The sequence below is a fragment of the Centruroides sculpturatus genome, unplaced genomic scaffold (assembly GCF_000671375.1).
Source record: "Centruroides sculpturatus isolate CEXI.00-Female unplaced genomic scaffold, Cexi_2.0 scaffold199, whole genome shotgun sequence".
Lineage (NCBI taxonomy): Eukaryota > Metazoa > Arthropoda > Arachnida > Scorpiones > Buthidae > Centruroides > Centruroides sculpturatus.
In genome coordinates, this window is record NW_019384516.1 from 287,496 (window position 1) to 306,054 (window position 18,559).

Consider the following 18,559-nt stretch of genomic DNA (forward strand, 5'->3'; position numbering starts at 1 on the left):
AACATTAATATTTATATTTAGTTCGTTACAAGTGACATCTGTTAAAATTTATTTGCAATTCTTTAAATTGTTTTCATTTTGGAAAGAATTTTAGGATAACGAACGTAAATATATTTTTTAAATTTAATTTTGTTTATTTTATTTTATTTTTTTTAAATTACGTGATTCATATTACATCGATCCAGTTTTTAAATCAATAATTCTATTCATTTTAATTTGTTTATTTTTTGACAATCGTCCTTGGGTGAAAGTTTTTAAATCAACAAAAGTTAAATTTAGATATAAAGATGATTGTTAATTGAAAGTCTAACGTTTAAAAGAAATTTCAAACGATTATTTCATAGAAGTTTCGATGTCATAAATAATGTAATATCAATTAAGCATAATTCTTGGAATGGTATTTAATTAACATTTCTTTCTCTCTTTTATTGCCTGATCCAACGTTTGATAAATTTCTTCTCCACTTTTCTGGCTTTAATTACTGAAGAGGGATCTTTACTATTAGAAGCGCGTAGATCTAAATGATGAGCAGCATCTGGCATAACTAATGCAATCAAAGAATCTGATAATGATTTTAACACGCCTCCTCCCGACCAAGGATCCAATAATCCGTTACTAGAAAAAACAATAATTAGTAGATTTAAATTTAATGTATTCAATTGCGTGGATAAATAAGTTTTAAATTTGCTTTTAACTTAATAACCTAACTATCCATACCTAAAGATAATATTACTAGCGGCTGAAATATTTCTCCCTCCGTAGAAAATTTGTGATCTGAATGGTTCGGGTGTCACACCCCATTTAGTTTTGCAGCCTAACGTTACAGCAGATAGATTCCAACTCGAAGGTTCGAACATATCATCAACACCGTTGCTGCACATTGGCATCACCATTTCGGTACAACTCTAAGAAAAAGAAGCGAATTATTTAAATCTTTGAGCTCAAGAATGACCTAGTTTCTCTTACCTGAAAATCCCAACCGTTTTCGCCTAAAGATGTTCCTCCCGAGTTACTCAAATTAAAACATTGAACATTTCCTGTAAAATTTTGGAAAACTGATACAGCTTTCATCAAATTCTGTATCAAAATATGGTCGGGTTGGGAAGAATTTTTCAAAAATTGACACGTTGCCTTTAAAACAATATAACTAGTTAATGACAATTGAAGGGAATTAATAAAGCAGCAGCGACAGAAACAATACAAGTATACATACATTAATAGGATTGGCTGGCAACGGTACCAAAAAGTTTGTAGGATATGGATAATCGGTCATGGCAAGGTACGACCAGGTTCCAGACAGCCACGATATTAATTGGTCTACTGAATCCGGGGATAAAGGTTGACATAGACGGAATGTCTTTGAAAGCCAATTACAACCTTCATCTATAAAAATAAATATAAGAAAGAAATCAAAAGAACTTTAATTAAATATATAAAACAGAAGTAAAAACTCAAGTTGTTTATCCAAAGTCAAAACAACAGCTTAAGCATTTTATCGTATAGTTTTTCTGTATGAATTTAATACCGGTTTTCCCTAATTTCCTGATGATACTCCACGATCTCCGTATGGACTGAGAGCAACTAGGTGAAGCTTTATAAAAATCTTTAGTAACAATTTGATTATAAACATTGCAAGGTGTGAGATTAGTAAATTGTAAAATTGGTCCGCTGGATGATATGGCTCTGGCAAAGATAAAATAAATTAGCGCGAATCTATATTTTTAAAGAATGAAACAGAAATGAAAAAAAAATCATACCCAGCTACTAAATGAGGATACTTCATTCTCATCCAAGCTGCTAACATGGCACCGTATGAACCTCCAAAGACAATCACTGAACTGCTCGAAAAATTAGCTTTAAGATGCTGAATCAAAACAGCATAATCGGCTAAGGCTTGTTCAGAAGTTAGATAACCCAAATAAGTAACATTCTTTAAAGAAATAAATAATATTAAAATTCATTGTGGTTGAATTACATATGAATCTGAATTTTTATCTTAAATAACATCTTTATATATCGTTTTTATAAAAAATAGAAACTATTTTTTTCCAAAATTTTATGAATTTTTAAATAGGTCTATATCAATCAAACGTAGTCTTACCTGATATGCTTTAGATCCATAAGGTAGTGACTGGCCGTAGTATCTATGTTCGGCAAATACAACTATAGCTCCAAATTCTTGAGCAAACTCCCACATTATACCCTAAATACAGTATTCAAATAGAATTTTTTAAAATTCAGCTAAATTTTACTGAATAGGCTACACTCAAACAAGTCGTTTATTCGATTTCTAGATACACGACAAGCGAGCTAGTTTTATTTAATTGTATAAATTAAAAGGTTGAATAAGATTATTGTATTCTTTATAACAGTGATTCTCAAAGTAGGTACTACCGCTCCTCGAGAACACTTTGGGACTCACTGTTATAAAGCAATAAGCTTGTGCACAGCGTCTGAAAATATCTTAAAGTACTTTATTAATTAATATAATGTCACATGTTTCAAAACTTTTTAAGTTCAATAATAAATTTTTTCTTTCAAAATTAATTTTTGCCTCCCTTGTCTTCCAACACACCTATTACTTCTTGCCTTCCAGTGCCTTCTTTTAGTCTTCTACCGCTCCCAATATATGACTTTATATTAATTAATAAAGTACAGTACAGTATAGTACAGTACAATATACTGTTTTATTTCAATTGTATAGTATTTAATATCTTTTCCTCCCAAATTGGCGGTGTTAATCCGTGTGCACGGCCTTGAATTCGATCAATTATTATCGCTCATTATTCTCTATTAAAGTTACGTGAAATATTTACCGTATTATTCGCGAACATGGAGATATCCCCTTCATTTCCCGTATAAAAAAATATCGGGCCGTCTTTACCATTCCAATGATCATCAGAGAACAGATAACGTTGGCGGAAAGTATCTTGATTAGAATATCCGAAATGATCCACCTAAGGAAACATTTTATAATAATAATAATAATAATGAATTAAAATTTTATTAGTCTATTTGGAAATAGTAAAAAGTTAATTTAAGCCTACCTTCTGAACGAAGAAACGAGTCTGATACTGAAAGGTGCTACAACATTTTAAACACAGAAGAAAGGCGGCGATATACTGTATGACTTTCATAATTTTCTGACTGAAATAAACTATGTAATCTTAATAACATTCATTCGAAATGATATTTTGATCGAGTCTACATCATATCATTAATACTTTGATCAGATAAACGGGTCAAAGATTTTTCTATAATCTTTGGTTCGGCTATATTTTATTATAACAACAGACTGTCAGTTCTGTTTGACTTTAAATGATTCATTGTAAACTCGTCTAATTAGGTTAGCCAAGTTAAGTTATTATTTTATAATCATAGCCTATATAAGATCTAAATAACCTAAGCTAATTGAATGCATAATATTTGAAAGAAGAAAAAAAAAAACTAATTTTGAAAAGACGATCCGAAATGTTAAAACGGCCCACGGTGAATATAAATGTAAGTTGTATATATCTCAGCGAGTGACATACGAGTTTATTTTGGAAGAAGACTGGTCGGCGCCTGCCAAAATTACGCAATACTGACGTCAGATCTGGAAAGTAACTGTCTTCGAAATAAGTATAATTCGACGGAAAATCCTTTTATTTCTTAAAATTTCTATATAAATTGCATCGTATATTATAAATTCAACGTTTTTATTTACGTCTGACGATTAGGAAGTTGGTTCCCGGAATGAAGTGACGAACTAGAGTTTAGATTCGGGTAGATTTTACCAGCGATAATGCTCATTTTTCGCAGTTTTTAGTTCAAAGATCTGTTTATTTAGAAGAGAGGATTATGTTTCTTCTATTAGTCAATAAAAAAAATCGTTTTGGAACCGAATATAATATACATTTAAAACATTCTTTGATAGATAATTCATAAATGTGAAGTTATCGGTAATAACAAACTATATAAATATATATTCCACTTATAAACATTTTGATATTTAAGACTAGGACAAATTTAGTTCTTTTGGCGTACTCGTTCGAACAACATTAACAACAAAAGTAAGCGGATTTTCGCTCCTAAAAATACACCGAATGAGAACACTCGAAGTAATGAGAGCAAATTCGAAATAATAACGGTGTTTCTATGATTTTGATTTCTGACGGAAGATGGCGACACCGGACGAAACGAGCTTCCTCGACGATTACCATTCCGCGACCTTGAAACTTCATCTCTCGAGCGATTTGGTGAATAATTCTGACCAATTAGCGAAGTGGAAAATATTCGCCCAATTCTCTTTATCAGATAAACGGAGCGAAGAGAATGATGGCAAACATAACAGGCATTGTTCGAAAAACCATTGCGGTGATCACGTGAAGTCTATTGTAATCGGACGGTAAATATAATCCCGTTCAACCTGCCGAATGGAGGAATGGAATAAATCCGAGTTTCGAGAATGCACAAAAGGAAAACATGCGCTTTCGGATTTATCAATCTTCCGAATTTTTCATCCTTAATCGAAACGATTGTTTTCAATATATGCAGACCATTTTGTTTCGTCGTTCAGCTCCCCGAAAATTCAAATTCCTTATACAATTTATATCGATTTTCAAGCGATACTTAATTTCCTGTACAGAAAAAAAGTAAAAAAAATCGGAAAATGCCAAACATGACGGCGTTACTCTATCTACATGCATCGGCATACCAAACGATTCGTTATTAGAGACGAAAGATTCGATTGAATGCTTTTTAAGAATAAAAATTACTGTATCACGAATAGTGGCGGTTATGCTATACATTCGTATATTTGTAACGCGGATATTACTTGGATTATTCGACACTTTAATAAATCATTTTAATACAAATAAATTATTGAAAGTCGCCTAATAATTTGTATGTTTATTCCTCGTGATCTCAGGAAGAAAAAATTTAACTCTCGTTAAAAACACTTGCGAGAGAACTTGCCAACAATCGTAATTTTAGAAATTCGGATATTCGATTGTTTAATAAAGAATAACGATAGAAAAACGTCCAGTAGGAGTACATTTAACGTGAGTTGGACTTCTACTCGATTACGTAGTTTTTACAGGAGCATTTAAGTTCTTAAGAGGATGCACCGGAAAAAATCGTGTTTATTACACTGTTATTTTTAATCATATAAATGGCAAATTTGCTTCGGCTAGGTGAATGTTTTCTCTCCGGATGAAGGCAACGACCTAGTTACATCCGAGAACGTCCTGGAGAGGAGCCCTAATTATATTGGCGGCTGGCCCTAACCGACTAAAGTAATCCGATCTTTGTTACAGTGTGAATAGACGATCGTAAGTGGCATAAGTAGTATAAGATAGATTACCAAAATAAAATTCTTCGATGAGTTATACTGATTATTTTTTTTTTTTTTCAGGTGTAGGTTATTGATTTCATCTTCGCGGGAAAAATTGTACGAATAAGAATTCTAAATGGAGATGTTATTATTATTTTATTTTTTAAATATATTTAAATTCTCAACTTTTCAAGTGCATAGACACAAGAAAAGAAGCTATTTTGTGATGTTTTCTGGAGATGTAAGTGAATTATATAAAAGATTTAATAAATGATTTCCAGTATTCTGTACAGTACATTCTTTTGATAAGATAAGAATTCACATATAACCGTAGAAAAAGGGGGAGGAACCTTTCTATAGGAGTTACATTAACTACCTTACGAGAAATTGAAATCCCTTCAACTTCCTCGACAGCTTTCGATTTTAACAACTGTTATATTCCGAGAAAATATCTTCATTTCCCCTCCTATGGCCACGCCCTCAGGCGCCATCATATGCGCATTGCCTTTCCTTTCTCGCTTTTCCACCGGTTCGCCTCTAATATTGCTTTTCCATTCGTAACTTCTTATCATCGTCGGCAGATGGCGACAGAATAATTTTATACTTTTAAGAAGAGTCTCAAAAGCATAAAATATTGGTTTTTTTTTCAGACGAGCCGTGAACTTTGAATTATATATTAAAAATTAATATTCGCTATCGATCGATACTCTGGCTTTTCAGAATTATTATGAAATTTCGATATTTAATAAACTATCAATTCATACTCTCCATTTTATTCGTTCTGTTATTACCGAAAAACATTTCTATTGGAAAAATAATCATTGTCTACGTCATTTCCATCGAATTTCATTTTCTACACGGAGTCGATCCCGCAGCCTTAGTAGTTTTCTGGTCTGCGATTGGTCCATTTCATAAATGACGCCGAGCGTCAAAGTCGGCATAATGTTTAACTGGAAAAGCACTATGACTTCTTCCACCGCTATTTCCAGCATTTTAGTATGACATTTGGTTCTATTTACAATAATATATACGTTTTATATAGTTTCTGTCGAGTGGTTTATATATTTATCAATGGTTTTATTAGAAAAATAGACGTTTATAGGCAATAAAATAATGCACCGGACACAATATGCCAAAATAAGATTTTTTTACTATACAACCTTCGGCAAAAATACTTGCAATTTCTAAAATCTTTAAATTAAAATGTTCTCAAATATTTTAATTAAAAAAATGATAAAAATATTTTCAAATTTTATCTAAATTCTATTTAAACTTAATTTACAGGTAAAATTCGAGATTTTGTACATAAATAAAGTACTGTACATAATTGGCGAAAGTTTCGCTGCCAGAATGGATTTGCCAGGTTCCAGCGCAAATTCGACAGCCGTATTTTTTTGTTCATTTTTAGCTCGTTATAAAAGAAACTTTGCTTGTACAGAGAAATATGTCCGGAGAGAGTCTAAATGACCGAAAAGGTGAGGCGGAGAGGAGGACGAACGAGTCTTCCTCCCTCCAGTTAGCGTTTGGTTGACGATATTACGGAAGAGGAGATCTCTCTCGGTCAGTAATTGTTTGTCTGCTTTTTCAATTTTCAGCCCAATCGATACTCTGCGACCGCGTCTACTCCACAAATTACTTCTCGGATACGTTCCTCCGCTCTAAATAAACAAACACTCCTGGACCGACCGCGATTTCATTGGGTCGGGTGGGTCTTTTCCCTTTGCTCCACAGAAGACAAACCGTTTCCGGTGGCTAGGAGAGGAAACCTTGTCCAGAAAAAGTGGGCTAGAATACCAGTGAATCGATAGAAAAAAAACGGTAGGGGAGAGCAAGACAAAATAGATGGTTCCCTACCTGAAAGAGTCTACACGAGCGCTATCTTTTACAGTCACTTAAAAACTAACCTAACGCTTAAATTAAACGCCTATTATATACACCACTATCCCATCTTGACGGTAAACGTTTTAGCGTTTGAGCTTTGAAATCTGCTCAATAGATTCACCATTGAGAGATTTCAAAGAAAGTAACTTATAAAGAAATTTACTGAATCGAAATGTCGGTTGCCATTAAGTAGAAAACGATTACTAACCATCGATAAGTATATCCTAAATGCTTTTCTTTTCGATTGTAAAAAAATAAATATTTCGGATTATCTTTAGAGAGAGTTATGAATCGATTTACACTCTCAAGTTATAAGTTGGAAGAGAGACGACCTCCATTTTTGATCCGGTTACGTAATATCAATATAATAGAACATTTCATCCATTGTTTACTTTTAATCATCATTGACGTGGAGGATCGAATTCAAAATGAACAGGAATACCATATTTAAATAACTATTTGTATCTCCGATCATTTTCTACGACAATTTATCATTTAATTTTCATAAATTGATTGGCGATACGAGACTATTATTCACAGCAATGATATATAGGCTATATATATAGCCCTACTTATTAATCTTTATTAGTTTTCTTACTGACACAATTATTTATGGTACTGGAAAAAGAATGCGAGATAAACTATAACTTTAGTGTATTATATTTGTTTTAGAAGAAAATCCGTTTTAAATTAAAAATATTTCTAAACTCTTGATTTAATTAATTTTGTATTCTTTATTTTCTTTAATTTAAATTTCGACATAAGCATATTTTGATGAGAAAATTTTTAAAAAGAATAAGATATTTTATATTAATTGTTATTCTTTATCTTATCCTTCGTGTCAAAAACTGAAATAAATAGAAATTTATATAATTTGTTTACATAAGAGTTTGTTAATACATATAATGAATTTGTTTATATACATAGAGAAGATATAAATTAGAACTTAGCCTATATGTTATGGAAAAAATAAATTTTAACAATTGTAACTTAAAGTCGGAGTTTTTTTAGGAAGATCGATTCTTGTTTCTAACAAATTTCATCGAATTCTCTGACAACGATTGTATCCTATAGTCGAAATGACTACCTGCCGATATATTTCTTCCTTCATGTATTCGTAAATCTGTTTTATTCGTTTTTTATCTAAATCTGTTCTGCATTCAATCGACGGCAAACACCATCTCGCCGCTCTCATTATTCTGCAATAACTTCTCATTTTCGAAGCGTGGCCAATTTTTCGCCCACTTACAAATACAGTAGTGTCGAGAAACAATATTCAAAGAACGGACAAGTAAAAATAACGCAGTAATTCGCATTCTTTATTATAAAACGTACGGGTAAATACGAGTTAGATAACTAAAAATCCCATATTTTATATATTGATAAAGAGTAACCATCAAAATCTTTATGAACTATAATAATATTTCAAAGAGATTTTTATTTCAAAGAGATTTTATTATTATATTTAGTGCAATCGCTCTTATGATCAATGCTTGTAATGTATAGTAGTTTGTATATGAATATCGAACTAAATAACATACTCGTCGTGGGCAAGATGACTGTTTTCCTTATTTTATATTGTGCTTTTTAAGCAATATTTTGTTAGACTTATAAATGATACCAACAAGGATGACTACGTACCTGTACTTGAATATTTTATTGAAATTTAATAAAAATATTTATAAATATATTGAAAAAAATCACCTAAATTAATCATTAATCATAAAAATATCCTTTGCTTTCATTCAAGTGTCTGTTTTCATTAGTTAAGCAATAGAAAAATGTTATATTTGTATTCTAAATGGAACATATATTTATGACGATATCGACAAGTTTCGATGACATATTTAGTAGAAGATAAAGAGAATAAAATGGCGAATGCGTTATCTTTAGACTAAATAAACGAGCAATACCTGTAGAAAATGTTTGACGAGTCATAAAATTAGTTTCTTATGAAAAATATATGAGTGAAATTATGTATATATAAAATACTTAAATATGATTAGTGCTTAATAAAGAATAGTTAAAGTTATGGTTTAAGAATGCTAGGCATAAATAGCCATGTCTTCCTACATTTTTCACTTATTCTTCGTTGGATTCTTCTGATAATTTTTTGTTTTGTTCTTATCTCTTTTTCCTTCAAAATTTGACAGATATTATCATAGTTAATAAATTACTCTATCTCTTATATAATATTCCATATAAGTTATATACTATATTATTATCTTACATAAGTGTAATAATTTTAGGCCTATCAAAATGTGTAATTTTATTTATTTATCCCCTCTATATGACATAAAATGATTTAAAATTAGGCCTATTCGCTTTATTTTTCATTAAAATTTATGTAGCAAGATTTATGCATAGATAATTATAATGCGAATCATATTAATGTGATTAATATAATTAACGTACAGATTAATATTTGTTAACATGCACAGATTGAGAGATGAAAATTGTTTAAATTATAACAGCAACGGAAAATTCAAATATGAATTTGATTAATTACAATTTTCGTAAGAAAATATCGTATATTTTTATCTCTTTCTCCGATTTATTTATTAAACGTGTTGACTTATTTTAATAAATAAATAAACGAAATTAATTCTATAACCATTTTCTCCTTGCTACATGTTTGTATTATTAAAAATTATTTTTAATCTTTTCAAGTAAACTACTGCAATTTCATATATTCATGTTAAACACATTAAATTAAGATGTTCTTTAAGATTTACAAGTAAAATAGTGGGACGAAGAAGTAAGATTTGCATTAGAATACATTTTTAATTAATTTAATGTATTATTTCTTCGAATTTTACTAGTACTAAATTATATTTGGAATTTCCATTGAATATTCATCTCGTCTATTTACTTTTCCGTATTCTTACAAGCCTGTATTGATTGAATAGTTGTTTTTCTTATATATATAAATCTAATAAAAATCAGAACATAATTATTTAAATCTTTACTGAATATTTTGGCAAAATCAATGAAAATAACCGTATATATTGTATCTATAAAAAAGAACAATGAAAGTAAAGACTTTCTATAGATAAATGAAAGTTAAATTATTTTTTCATTATCAGAAGAGTTTCGTGAAATTAATTTTATTCTTTGCTTCTCGTCGAAACATTCTTTGTTAAATTCATGTAACAACTGTGCTTAAATGCACTTTGATTGACTGTTTTTCTATGATGCAAATGAAGGAGGCGCCTTACTCTATACGACAGGCAAATTTATATGATATTATACATGTATTTGAGGAAAAAAATACCCTGACCTATGACTTTTTAGGCACTTTTCCGTCAAAATGTTCGTAATTGTGATGAATAATCGAAATTTGTAACTGCCTATTATATTAAAAACTCGATTATGGCAATATTAATGAGGATTATTTCTAGGATATGTCTTAATGTTTTGATAAAACTATCGTAATATATTTTGCTATATCTTTCAAGTAGAAATCTCTTTCCTCATTTGACTTTCGGAGGAAAAGAAAAGTGACGTTCGCATGTGTCCGGAAGGCTCTGTGTAACGGAATGGAAGCCGGTGGTTCGCGATCACGTGACATCGAATTATATAAATTACATGCAAGCTTCTTCATAAGATTGCCTAAATACATAAACTTTAATTTTATATTTATCTCGATATAGTTTGCCTTAAAGATTTAATCACTGTAGATTCTGTTTAACAGGTCTTAAGAATTTTCAATATCTTCCTTGCGCTCGGCGTCGTTCGACACGCTCTAATTACCTCTTGTAATATCTTTTTTTATTGTGTTCGAAGGCCCACGGGCTCGATTATCCGGGCAATGAGGGAAAGTGAGCTAGAAGGCGCGTGTTTATCGTGGAAGCGCCTAGACGAGAGGCGGAGGGGCGGTCGCCGATTTAATAATTCGTCGATTAAGTCGTCGTTAATTGGAATCCGCCGGCGCAATGGGCGCAAAAATGTCATAAGGTCGAGCAGCAGGTGTCGTTATCTGGCTCGGGAAGGGGCGAGCGTCACTTCCAATTAGTTTCTCATCAGCAACGTCCTTATGAGATTCCGCACTAACAGCGGCTGGTATTTAATAAATCCTCGTGTCACACGGACAAATTACGGCAAGCACGCCGTAATTGAACTAACACCCATTCTGTCGCTGCAGCTCGGATGGAGAAATTGAGCTCATTAGAAATCCAGTGCATTGAGGGCCACGTGCGTATCTGCCTAATCTGCCGATGACGAGGGAGGAGAACTACTAATGGTCAAGCGCTAATCACATTAGCTACGCTTTTTCTTTCAACCCTTCTCTTATCTAATCGCCTTTGTCACCGACCCGACACTTCGTCCACGCCAATGCCAATTAACCCCCAATTAATCCGGCGGGCCCTTCTATATCTCTGGGCCTTGAAAATTAGGCATTAGATCGATGGCGGGCCGGCGAAGTTGACGGCGAAAGGAGCGGGCCGAAGGGAGGAGAGTCGGAGAAAAGAAGAGAATCGATTTTAATTGGTGGAAGACGGAGGAGGAGCCGGAATCGGCGGGTAATGCGATAAAACAACAGGGCCGGTCTCTTCTCCGGGGACGGGCGCGTGCGTGGCCGGTGTTGCCCCAGCAGCCCATTAATTCGACTCGACTTGTTAGCGGTGGACATCGATCCCCGCGTTGCATACTTCGCCTCATTTGCCAACTATTTCTGGTATTTTTCATTTCGACGCAATCACGCGGCCCGGCGAAATCCGATCGCTGCCACTCCAATTGAAAAGTTACCGGAACCGCAATCGTCGCTGTTTATGAGTTTTGCAATAAACGCTCTCCTCAATTTGAAGATGTAAAAGAGCTGGCGCTGCCCGGAAACACCTCCACCATCCAATAACGGTACCTTTAAGTGAATTTTTATTAGATTGGCTTCATTTCGGGCCGGATACGGCCGGGCCCGAAGCAGGCGCTCGACTAGGCGACCGAGACGTCGGCCCCTCAATAGCTTTTGCACCACTCGCTCGAATGGCGGGAAAGGCAAACAGCCGGCTCGGGCCTCTCAAAAGATCTTTTATGCGTCTGTTTGTTCGTCCGCCGGTAGAATCCCCCCTCCGTGCACCGGGAATCCCGATCACATCCGCCGCGTCGACCACCAATGACCAGCCTCGACTCTACTCGGCCGGCGCAGACTCGGTGTAACGAGCTTTGCCATTGGTCCTTTCGACGTCCGTCGGCCGCGCCTTCCATCGGTCTTATAAAGGAAACGGCGACCAGGAAGGGCGGCACTCTCCCTCCGGCCCGACACCAGCGATCCGGCCCATGGACGTCGGGCACGATTGTAAGTAGTGTTTGTAAGCCGGTCGAAGATGCCCTCCGGTTACTAAACCACAATTTATTTTTGTTAGGCGAACAGAAGGCCAGCCGCATCCTCCGGCCGCACTCCACTCCTGCCACTTTGATGTGGTAAGTCTTCCCTTCTCCGTCCCACCCACTGCCCGCGCCCTCTAATTGTCTGCCAACTTTTCAGGTTGGAAGAGAATTACGAAGTAGCCGAAGGCGTGTGTATCCCTCGCAGCGCTTTATACATGCATTACGTGGATTTCTGTGCCAAGAATGGCATGCAGCCCGTTAACGCCGCCAGTTTCGGAAAGGTGAGTTCTTACCTGTACAGTACTTTTCCTTTTAACTTGTAAAAAACTAACAAGAATTGATATCAGATCATCAGGCAACAATTCCCTCAATTGACTACTAGACGTTTGGGAACACGGGGACAATCAAGGTAAGTTTTTATGTTTGGAAAGGATTCCTCTCATCGTTCACTTACTTTATCATTTGTTCTAGATATCATTATTACGGCATCGCTGTCCGAGAATCATCTCTATACTTTCAGCTTTCTTACTCCAAAAAGGGCACTGGCAGGTAGGCCTTATCATAAGTTTTCGCTCTATCTTGCACGGTGAGTGATGTGGATCCCAATTTATCATCGTGTGGGCATCCGGGATGTTTCTGCACTCATATTTCCTCTTGCATCTACATATTTGAGTGCAGATCCGTGTTCTTCGTCCTCGTCCTCCTCCTTTGCCAATATCGCGTTCTGGCAAGACTAGGCGTTGCCCGGCTGCGCTTAATCGAAGCGTGCTTCCGAGTCCAAGCTATTTATGGTTAGGGAAGCTTGCAATAACGATCCTTCCTCTATCGAACGCATCCTCTGCATTTTAATATTAGAATTTTTCCTTCCTTCGATTTCGTACCAGATTAATTTTGTATCGCTTATCGGCAATTACGGACAGAGAACGCATGACTCCTCGCATCTTTGGCATTTTCTCTTAACATTTACCTTGCAGACGTTTAAAATCAAAACCATTCCCACTTTTATAGTTTATCATAATTGTAATAACTGCACCGACGTATAAATTACTCATTTCTCGACCTTTCAAAGCGAGTGATTCTTTTCGGTTCTTTGAATATTTAAAATAGTTTTATATTAAAATAATTACAAAATTGAAGACTAGAAAAACACGGAGTCTTCTACCTCTCCATTGACTTTTTATATTTTTGCAGCAATCACGACATTCAGAGAGAAGTCAACAAACAGGTTGGTATTTTACAAACTCTCCTGTAAATAGGTCTTACCGGCCGAGTGAGTGTGTGCTACACTTCTCTTTCCAACAGATTCCTCTGTACTCTCCGAGATCGCGCCTAGGCACCGTCCTTCCAGATTTTCCCACTGTTAAAGAACTGAACCTTCCTTCTTCTATTGATGTAGAAAAGGTAAGACGGATAAATAATGTTAAACAATCATTCCTACTTTTAATATCATCGACGTTTGATATTTAGATCACCACCTTCTTAATGATGTACCGAACACATTGTCAGAGGTTGCTGGACACTATCATTCGCGGAAGTTTTAACGAGGTAACTTCTGTCCCCGACTTCGTCACTTCAGAACGAAATCGTGGACAGTATAAATTAAAATAATATATATTGTATCATCCTTTCTACTTTAATTAACGAACAGATTATCATCAGTACACTTACAAATTAATATATTTCAGGTGCAAAACTTTCTACTACACTTTTGGCAGGGAATTCCTTCTCATCTTTCGCCTCTGTTTGAGACTAATGTCTTAGTTAACTTGATTGGAGTATGCGATTCCATCTTGTATAAGGCCATTTCTAGTGTGTTGCTGCCTACTGTTTTACAAACTCTTCCAGACAGGTTAGTTCTTTTCTGGTTTCAATCGAATTACACAATTTCATGCCTTAATAAATAACTTAACTAGTAAATCCAATGTTTATATGCATTGGTTTTTAATTTAATAGGAAAAAAACTTTTAAAAATGATTATTTTGTCAGCCTGAGATTTTTCTAATATCGAAATTTACCTGATTTTAACATATCTTTTGTTGCAGTTTAACTAAACTCATCCGTAGATTTGTCCAGGAACTAGACGGTTGGCTCAAAATGGCTTTAAATAACCTTCCGGAGGGTCTTAAAACCATTAAATTGGAAAGTGAGTCGCTGATTCGGTCTTTTTCTTAATTAAACAAGAATAAAGACGATTTTTATTTTCTAGTGGCCAAACGTTTCGCTCAAGTATTGCGTAGACAAATGTCCCTAAATCATTTGACCCAAGCTTCCCGAATGGTGGTCCACAACGGTGACGTCATCTCTCAGATGTTACACGATTGGAGACAAATCGACATTGATGCTATTTGTCGGGAAACTCTATACAGCATGGAACAAGACCAAAATGGACTCACTTGTCAGCTAATTAAGAAATGTATAAAGTCAAAAATATATATATATTCCGCTAAATAAGAATTTTTAAAATTTTAATTGAAAATTATCTTTTCAGTTTCCAAAGAGTTCGAATCCTTGTTGGAGGAGGAAGGCTCGATGGAAGCCTACGTAGAATGGTTGGAGGCTTTGGTTAATAAATGTATTCTATTGGTAAGTCACATTTGTTTATGTCGAGGTATTTTTTTGATCTAGACATGACGATTTATACATTTTCAGCCGAGTAGTAACGCCAGCATTTCCGTGCGACGTTTGGCAAGTCAATTTCTATTGACATGGTCAGCTTTCGGAACTCGGGTAATCAGGGACATGACATTACACAGCGCAGCTAGTTTCGGTAGGTTTTTTTCGAAATTTATTCAATAGATTTCGTAAAAATAGCGTTTTATTCGAGATTTTCTCTGTAGGTTCTTTCCATCTTTTGCGTTTGATGTTTGACGATTACGTGCTGTTTCTAGTGGAGACTATACACATAGAAGAACAAGTGAAAGAGTTTTTGAGGAATATTGCCAACGATATGCCTCCACAAATACCGGATACTTATTTGGCAGGTAATTTTTATATTGGCAATTATGAATAAGTTTCAATTTCAATTTTGAATATCTAATATAATAATTCGTTTTCCAGTTATTTCGATCCCTTTAGCATTAGACTTATTTTAATAAATTCTTTCTTAAAAGCAATTATATAGGCGTTTTAGAGTAATTATTAATATGTTTCTAATCTTTGAAAATCTTTCTCTAATAATTTTTGGATACGGCACATTACGGATGTATTCTTTTACGCGGATCCTTAATTGTTCTTTTTGGTGGAAAACGGAATCAATATATAGGTGAAAACAATAAGAAACAATGTTTCTGTTCAGATTAAAAGAAAATTAATCTGTTAATTGTTGATAATAACGTTATTTTGATCGGGAAAAAGGGGAATTTTATTTTAACCGTCGATTTTAAAATAAAAATGCAGTTAAATTCTACTTTACAGGTAAGCTTAATTAGAACACTTGACGAGGTATTAACTAGAGAATTTTATATTGGACATTAGCAATCCGAGTGATCTTGATTTAGCTTAATCAGTTATAATTACGATTATTTCATTTCGGCCAAGGAGTTAATGAATCTTTGTTTAGAAACTGTCAATATTTATGTTTACGGAAAGAAAAGGTTCTAAATTATCGAATAGATGCTTTGTAGTTACAGTAAAGGATAATTGATAGATTGTTAAAAGAGGGAAAAGGCAGATCAAACGGATCGATATTTATCACTTCCGGCTATTATTTTCAACAATAACTACTACAAGAGGGTAACACAGAGGTTGTATAAGGAAGTCCGGTGTGTCCGATATCGGAGATAATTGGGAAAGCGAAAACAGATTACGATCTATATCTAACGGCGGGGAGTCCTTCTAATCAATCCCACCTTTTCTGACTCGGGCTTAAGCTAGCAAAATTGGGGATCAAAGTTTTAGGTGTCACGCGCCCTGCATTCACTCGTTTTCCAAAATAACCGTTAAAATGTCGACGAAATGGAAGATTTCTATTTGGAATACCCGAGTGGCGTGGGCAAATCTCCCGATCTTTCCACCGCTGTGCATTTGAATTCAAAGGATCTATCTGAACTAATTTGTTCCCCGACCTCTCCAAACTCCCATTACATGATTATACTACGTAAAACTCGTACAATTAATTAATTTGGTTTGTAATTTTTACAGTTATTACTATACTATAAAATACCAAAAAATCATATTCTGAAATTCTCATTTAGGAAGTGAAATAAGTCGAGAAAGAAAATCTTATTTTTATCAATTTAAAATATTATTGTTTGCAAAATAATTTACTTTTTTACTGAAATTAAAGTTTCATACGTTTAAAATTATAAAAGGAATGACCTGGTTTTAAAAGTAAGCGGTTATTTATTAAAACAATTCGCCTTTAGTAAGTAGAGTATACATAAAATGCAAAACGAATCAAACACTAATTCATTAATTTCAAAAGATATAAAAATTCTATCCATATTTCAGTTATTTTACACTTAAACACTGCTTTTGAAATTTAAATCAGACTAAAAATAAAATTTTCAGGAGCAGAATATTCTCAAATTCCTTTTGGTTTAGACACGTCATACAATACTAGGGAACAGTATAGCAACATTTCGACTATTTCCAATCAAGAGATACCTATGACATCGGGAACATCTCGAAGACGTAAGTATCTTTCGAAATTTCGAAATTAATCAATATTACTACGATTATACTTGAAAATTGTATATCTGTAGCTATGTCGACGGAGGATCAGATGACAAATAATTATTGGATTTCCGGAGAATATTGCCAAAAGTAATTGTTTTTTTAAAACTACAGGTAATTATAAAATAACTTTTCGATTTCTACAAATAGTTCGATTGTTCAGTTACTCTCAAGGAGAAGACACACGCAATTCTTGGACACAGTCGGTCTGCGCCAGGGAAGAGAGTGCATCTCATCAGGTGAGTAAGAATAATTGATAATACATACATATATATACCATTCCCTTGAACTAAACTGTATATGTCTTATTTATAGCAATATCTAGTGGGTAGTCACGAAGCGTCTTCGCCTAACGAAGCTCTTAGTCAGAGAAACGAAGCTTGTCGAAGTGGATCCGCCGACAACGGGTAAGGATTCCGAAATTTCTAAAAATCACGCATTTCTGTTCGACTTTAAAATCTTTCCACTCGTAGGTATCATTATTATAATTTGCCCCAGCAACAAGAAGAGAGTAGCGCTTTCCATCCGGACAACGGAGTCCCTTATTATAATGCTTACAACCTGCAAGGACAATACCGACAAAGAAATGCGGATGTCTCGCGACATCACGTGCAGAACAGAAGCGACGTGGTAGTTTACTGCGATGGTTAAAGTGAGTTCGAGTGCTCGACCCCGCCGCGTTGATGGACAGTTTGATTATGTGTCTCGTTATTGTTCTGTAATGCTTATTAGATCCAATAAACGGATTCCTCGTTGTGCCTGTCCTAACGTTGTTATTCGGTGTCTCTGTTTCCCCAAGTGCCGATAATCTGTCATCCTAAAACCGTTCTTCGCAATTACTGTACACATAATATACCCTGTAAGATACATTATACACTAATAAGAAATTTATTTAAACGGCACTCTATACAGTTTAATACGGCATTTAATACGCATTTATCACATATTAACATTTCACTTGATTAAGCCGCTCACTATATTCATCGGAAATGTAATTGTATTATACAGTAATAATAATAACAATAATACAGAAGAAACTAAGTTTTATTTACAATTTCTTCCTAGATGTTTACGGTAATTAATTTCAAATTATTTTTAATAAAAAAAAAGTAATGTTTACACATTTTATATAAATGAAAAGAAAACGTTCCTTCAAAGGATAAAAACGCGTTGTTTTTTATGTTTAAAAATTATTATTAAAATTAATTAACGGTAAATTTTAATATATTACATCTTATTTTTATTCGAGAATGTTAAGAGTTTTATAAAAATTGAATAATTATATGAATATATACATTTATTAATTCGTAATAAACAAAGCATCGTTTCGATTGTTTCTCATTGTAAATTTTTCTTATAACA

General features: G+C 34.1%; 3 protein-coding genes across 3 annotated transcripts; 2 read left to right on the forward strand and 1 right to left on the reverse strand.

Moving 5' to 3' along the window:
* Nucleotides 1-109: 109 nt before the first annotated feature.
* On the reverse strand, nucleotides 110-3,489 carry LOC111622572 (lysosomal Pro-X carboxypeptidase-like). Its single transcript, XM_023364982.1, has 9 exons — nucleotides 3,048-3,489; nucleotides 2,817-2,957; nucleotides 2,102-2,203; nucleotides 1,758-1,930; nucleotides 1,526-1,683; nucleotides 1,214-1,383; nucleotides 967-1,131; nucleotides 718-905; nucleotides 110-615 (listed from the first exon to the last, which is right to left on the reverse strand). Exons 1-9 carry the CDS (start codon nucleotides 3,135-3,137, stop codon nucleotides 426-428), a joined length of 1,377 nt encoding a protein of 458 aa, XP_023220750.1. The 5' UTR covers nucleotides 3,138-3,489; the 3' UTR covers nucleotides 110-425.
* An 8,911-nt stretch (nucleotides 3,490-12,400) lies between these two features.
* LOC111622590 (transcription factor RFX4-like) lies at nucleotides 12,401-17,130 on the forward strand (the record flags this gene model as incomplete). Its single annotated transcript, XM_023365003.1, has 15 exons — nucleotides 12,401-12,491; nucleotides 12,559-12,616; nucleotides 12,681-12,804; nucleotides 12,871-12,932; nucleotides 12,995-13,072; nucleotides 13,715-13,748; nucleotides 13,826-13,924; nucleotides 13,991-14,068; nucleotides 14,209-14,372; nucleotides 14,566-14,666; nucleotides 14,730-14,936; nucleotides 15,012-15,106; nucleotides 15,173-15,290; nucleotides 15,361-15,504; nucleotides 17,033-17,130. Coding segments are annotated over exons 1-15 (1,479 nt in total), but the record flags the coding sequence as incomplete, so codon positions are not given.
* On the forward strand, nucleotides 17,096-17,906 carry LOC111622560. Its single transcript, XM_023364968.1, has 5 exons — nucleotides 17,096-17,155; nucleotides 17,227-17,287; nucleotides 17,361-17,436; nucleotides 17,513-17,604; nucleotides 17,671-17,906. Exons 1-5 carry the CDS (start codon nucleotides 17,131-17,133, stop codon nucleotides 17,846-17,848), a joined length of 432 nt encoding a protein of 143 aa, XP_023220736.1. The 5' UTR covers nucleotides 17,096-17,130; the 3' UTR covers nucleotides 17,849-17,906.
* The last annotated feature ends 653 nt before the right edge of the window (nucleotides 17,907-18,559 follow it).

Coding starts and splice junctions, on each gene's coding strand:
- LOC111622572 (XM_023364982.1), bottom strand. CDS start 3,137: ATGAAAGTCATACAGTATATCGCCGCCTTTCTTCTGTGTTTAAAATGT. Junction 1,684..1,757: donor TATCCTCATTTAGTAGCTGG/GTATGATTTTTT, acceptor TATCTTTGCCAG/AGCCATATCATCCAGCGGAC. Junction 1,132..1,213: donor TGCCAGCCAATCCTATTAAT/GTATGTATACTT, acceptor ATTGTTTTAAAG/GCAACGTGTCAATTTTTGAA.
- LOC111622560 (XM_023364968.1), top strand. CDS start 17,131: ATGACATCGGGAACATCTCGAAGAC. Junction 17,156..17,226: donor ATCGGGAACATCTCGAAGAC/GTAAGTATCTTT, acceptor GTATATCTGTAG/CTATGTCGACGGAGGATCAG. Junction 17,288..17,360: donor TCCGGAGAATATTGCCAAAA/GTAATTGTTTTT, acceptor TCGATTGTTCAG/TTACTCTCAAGGAGAAGACA.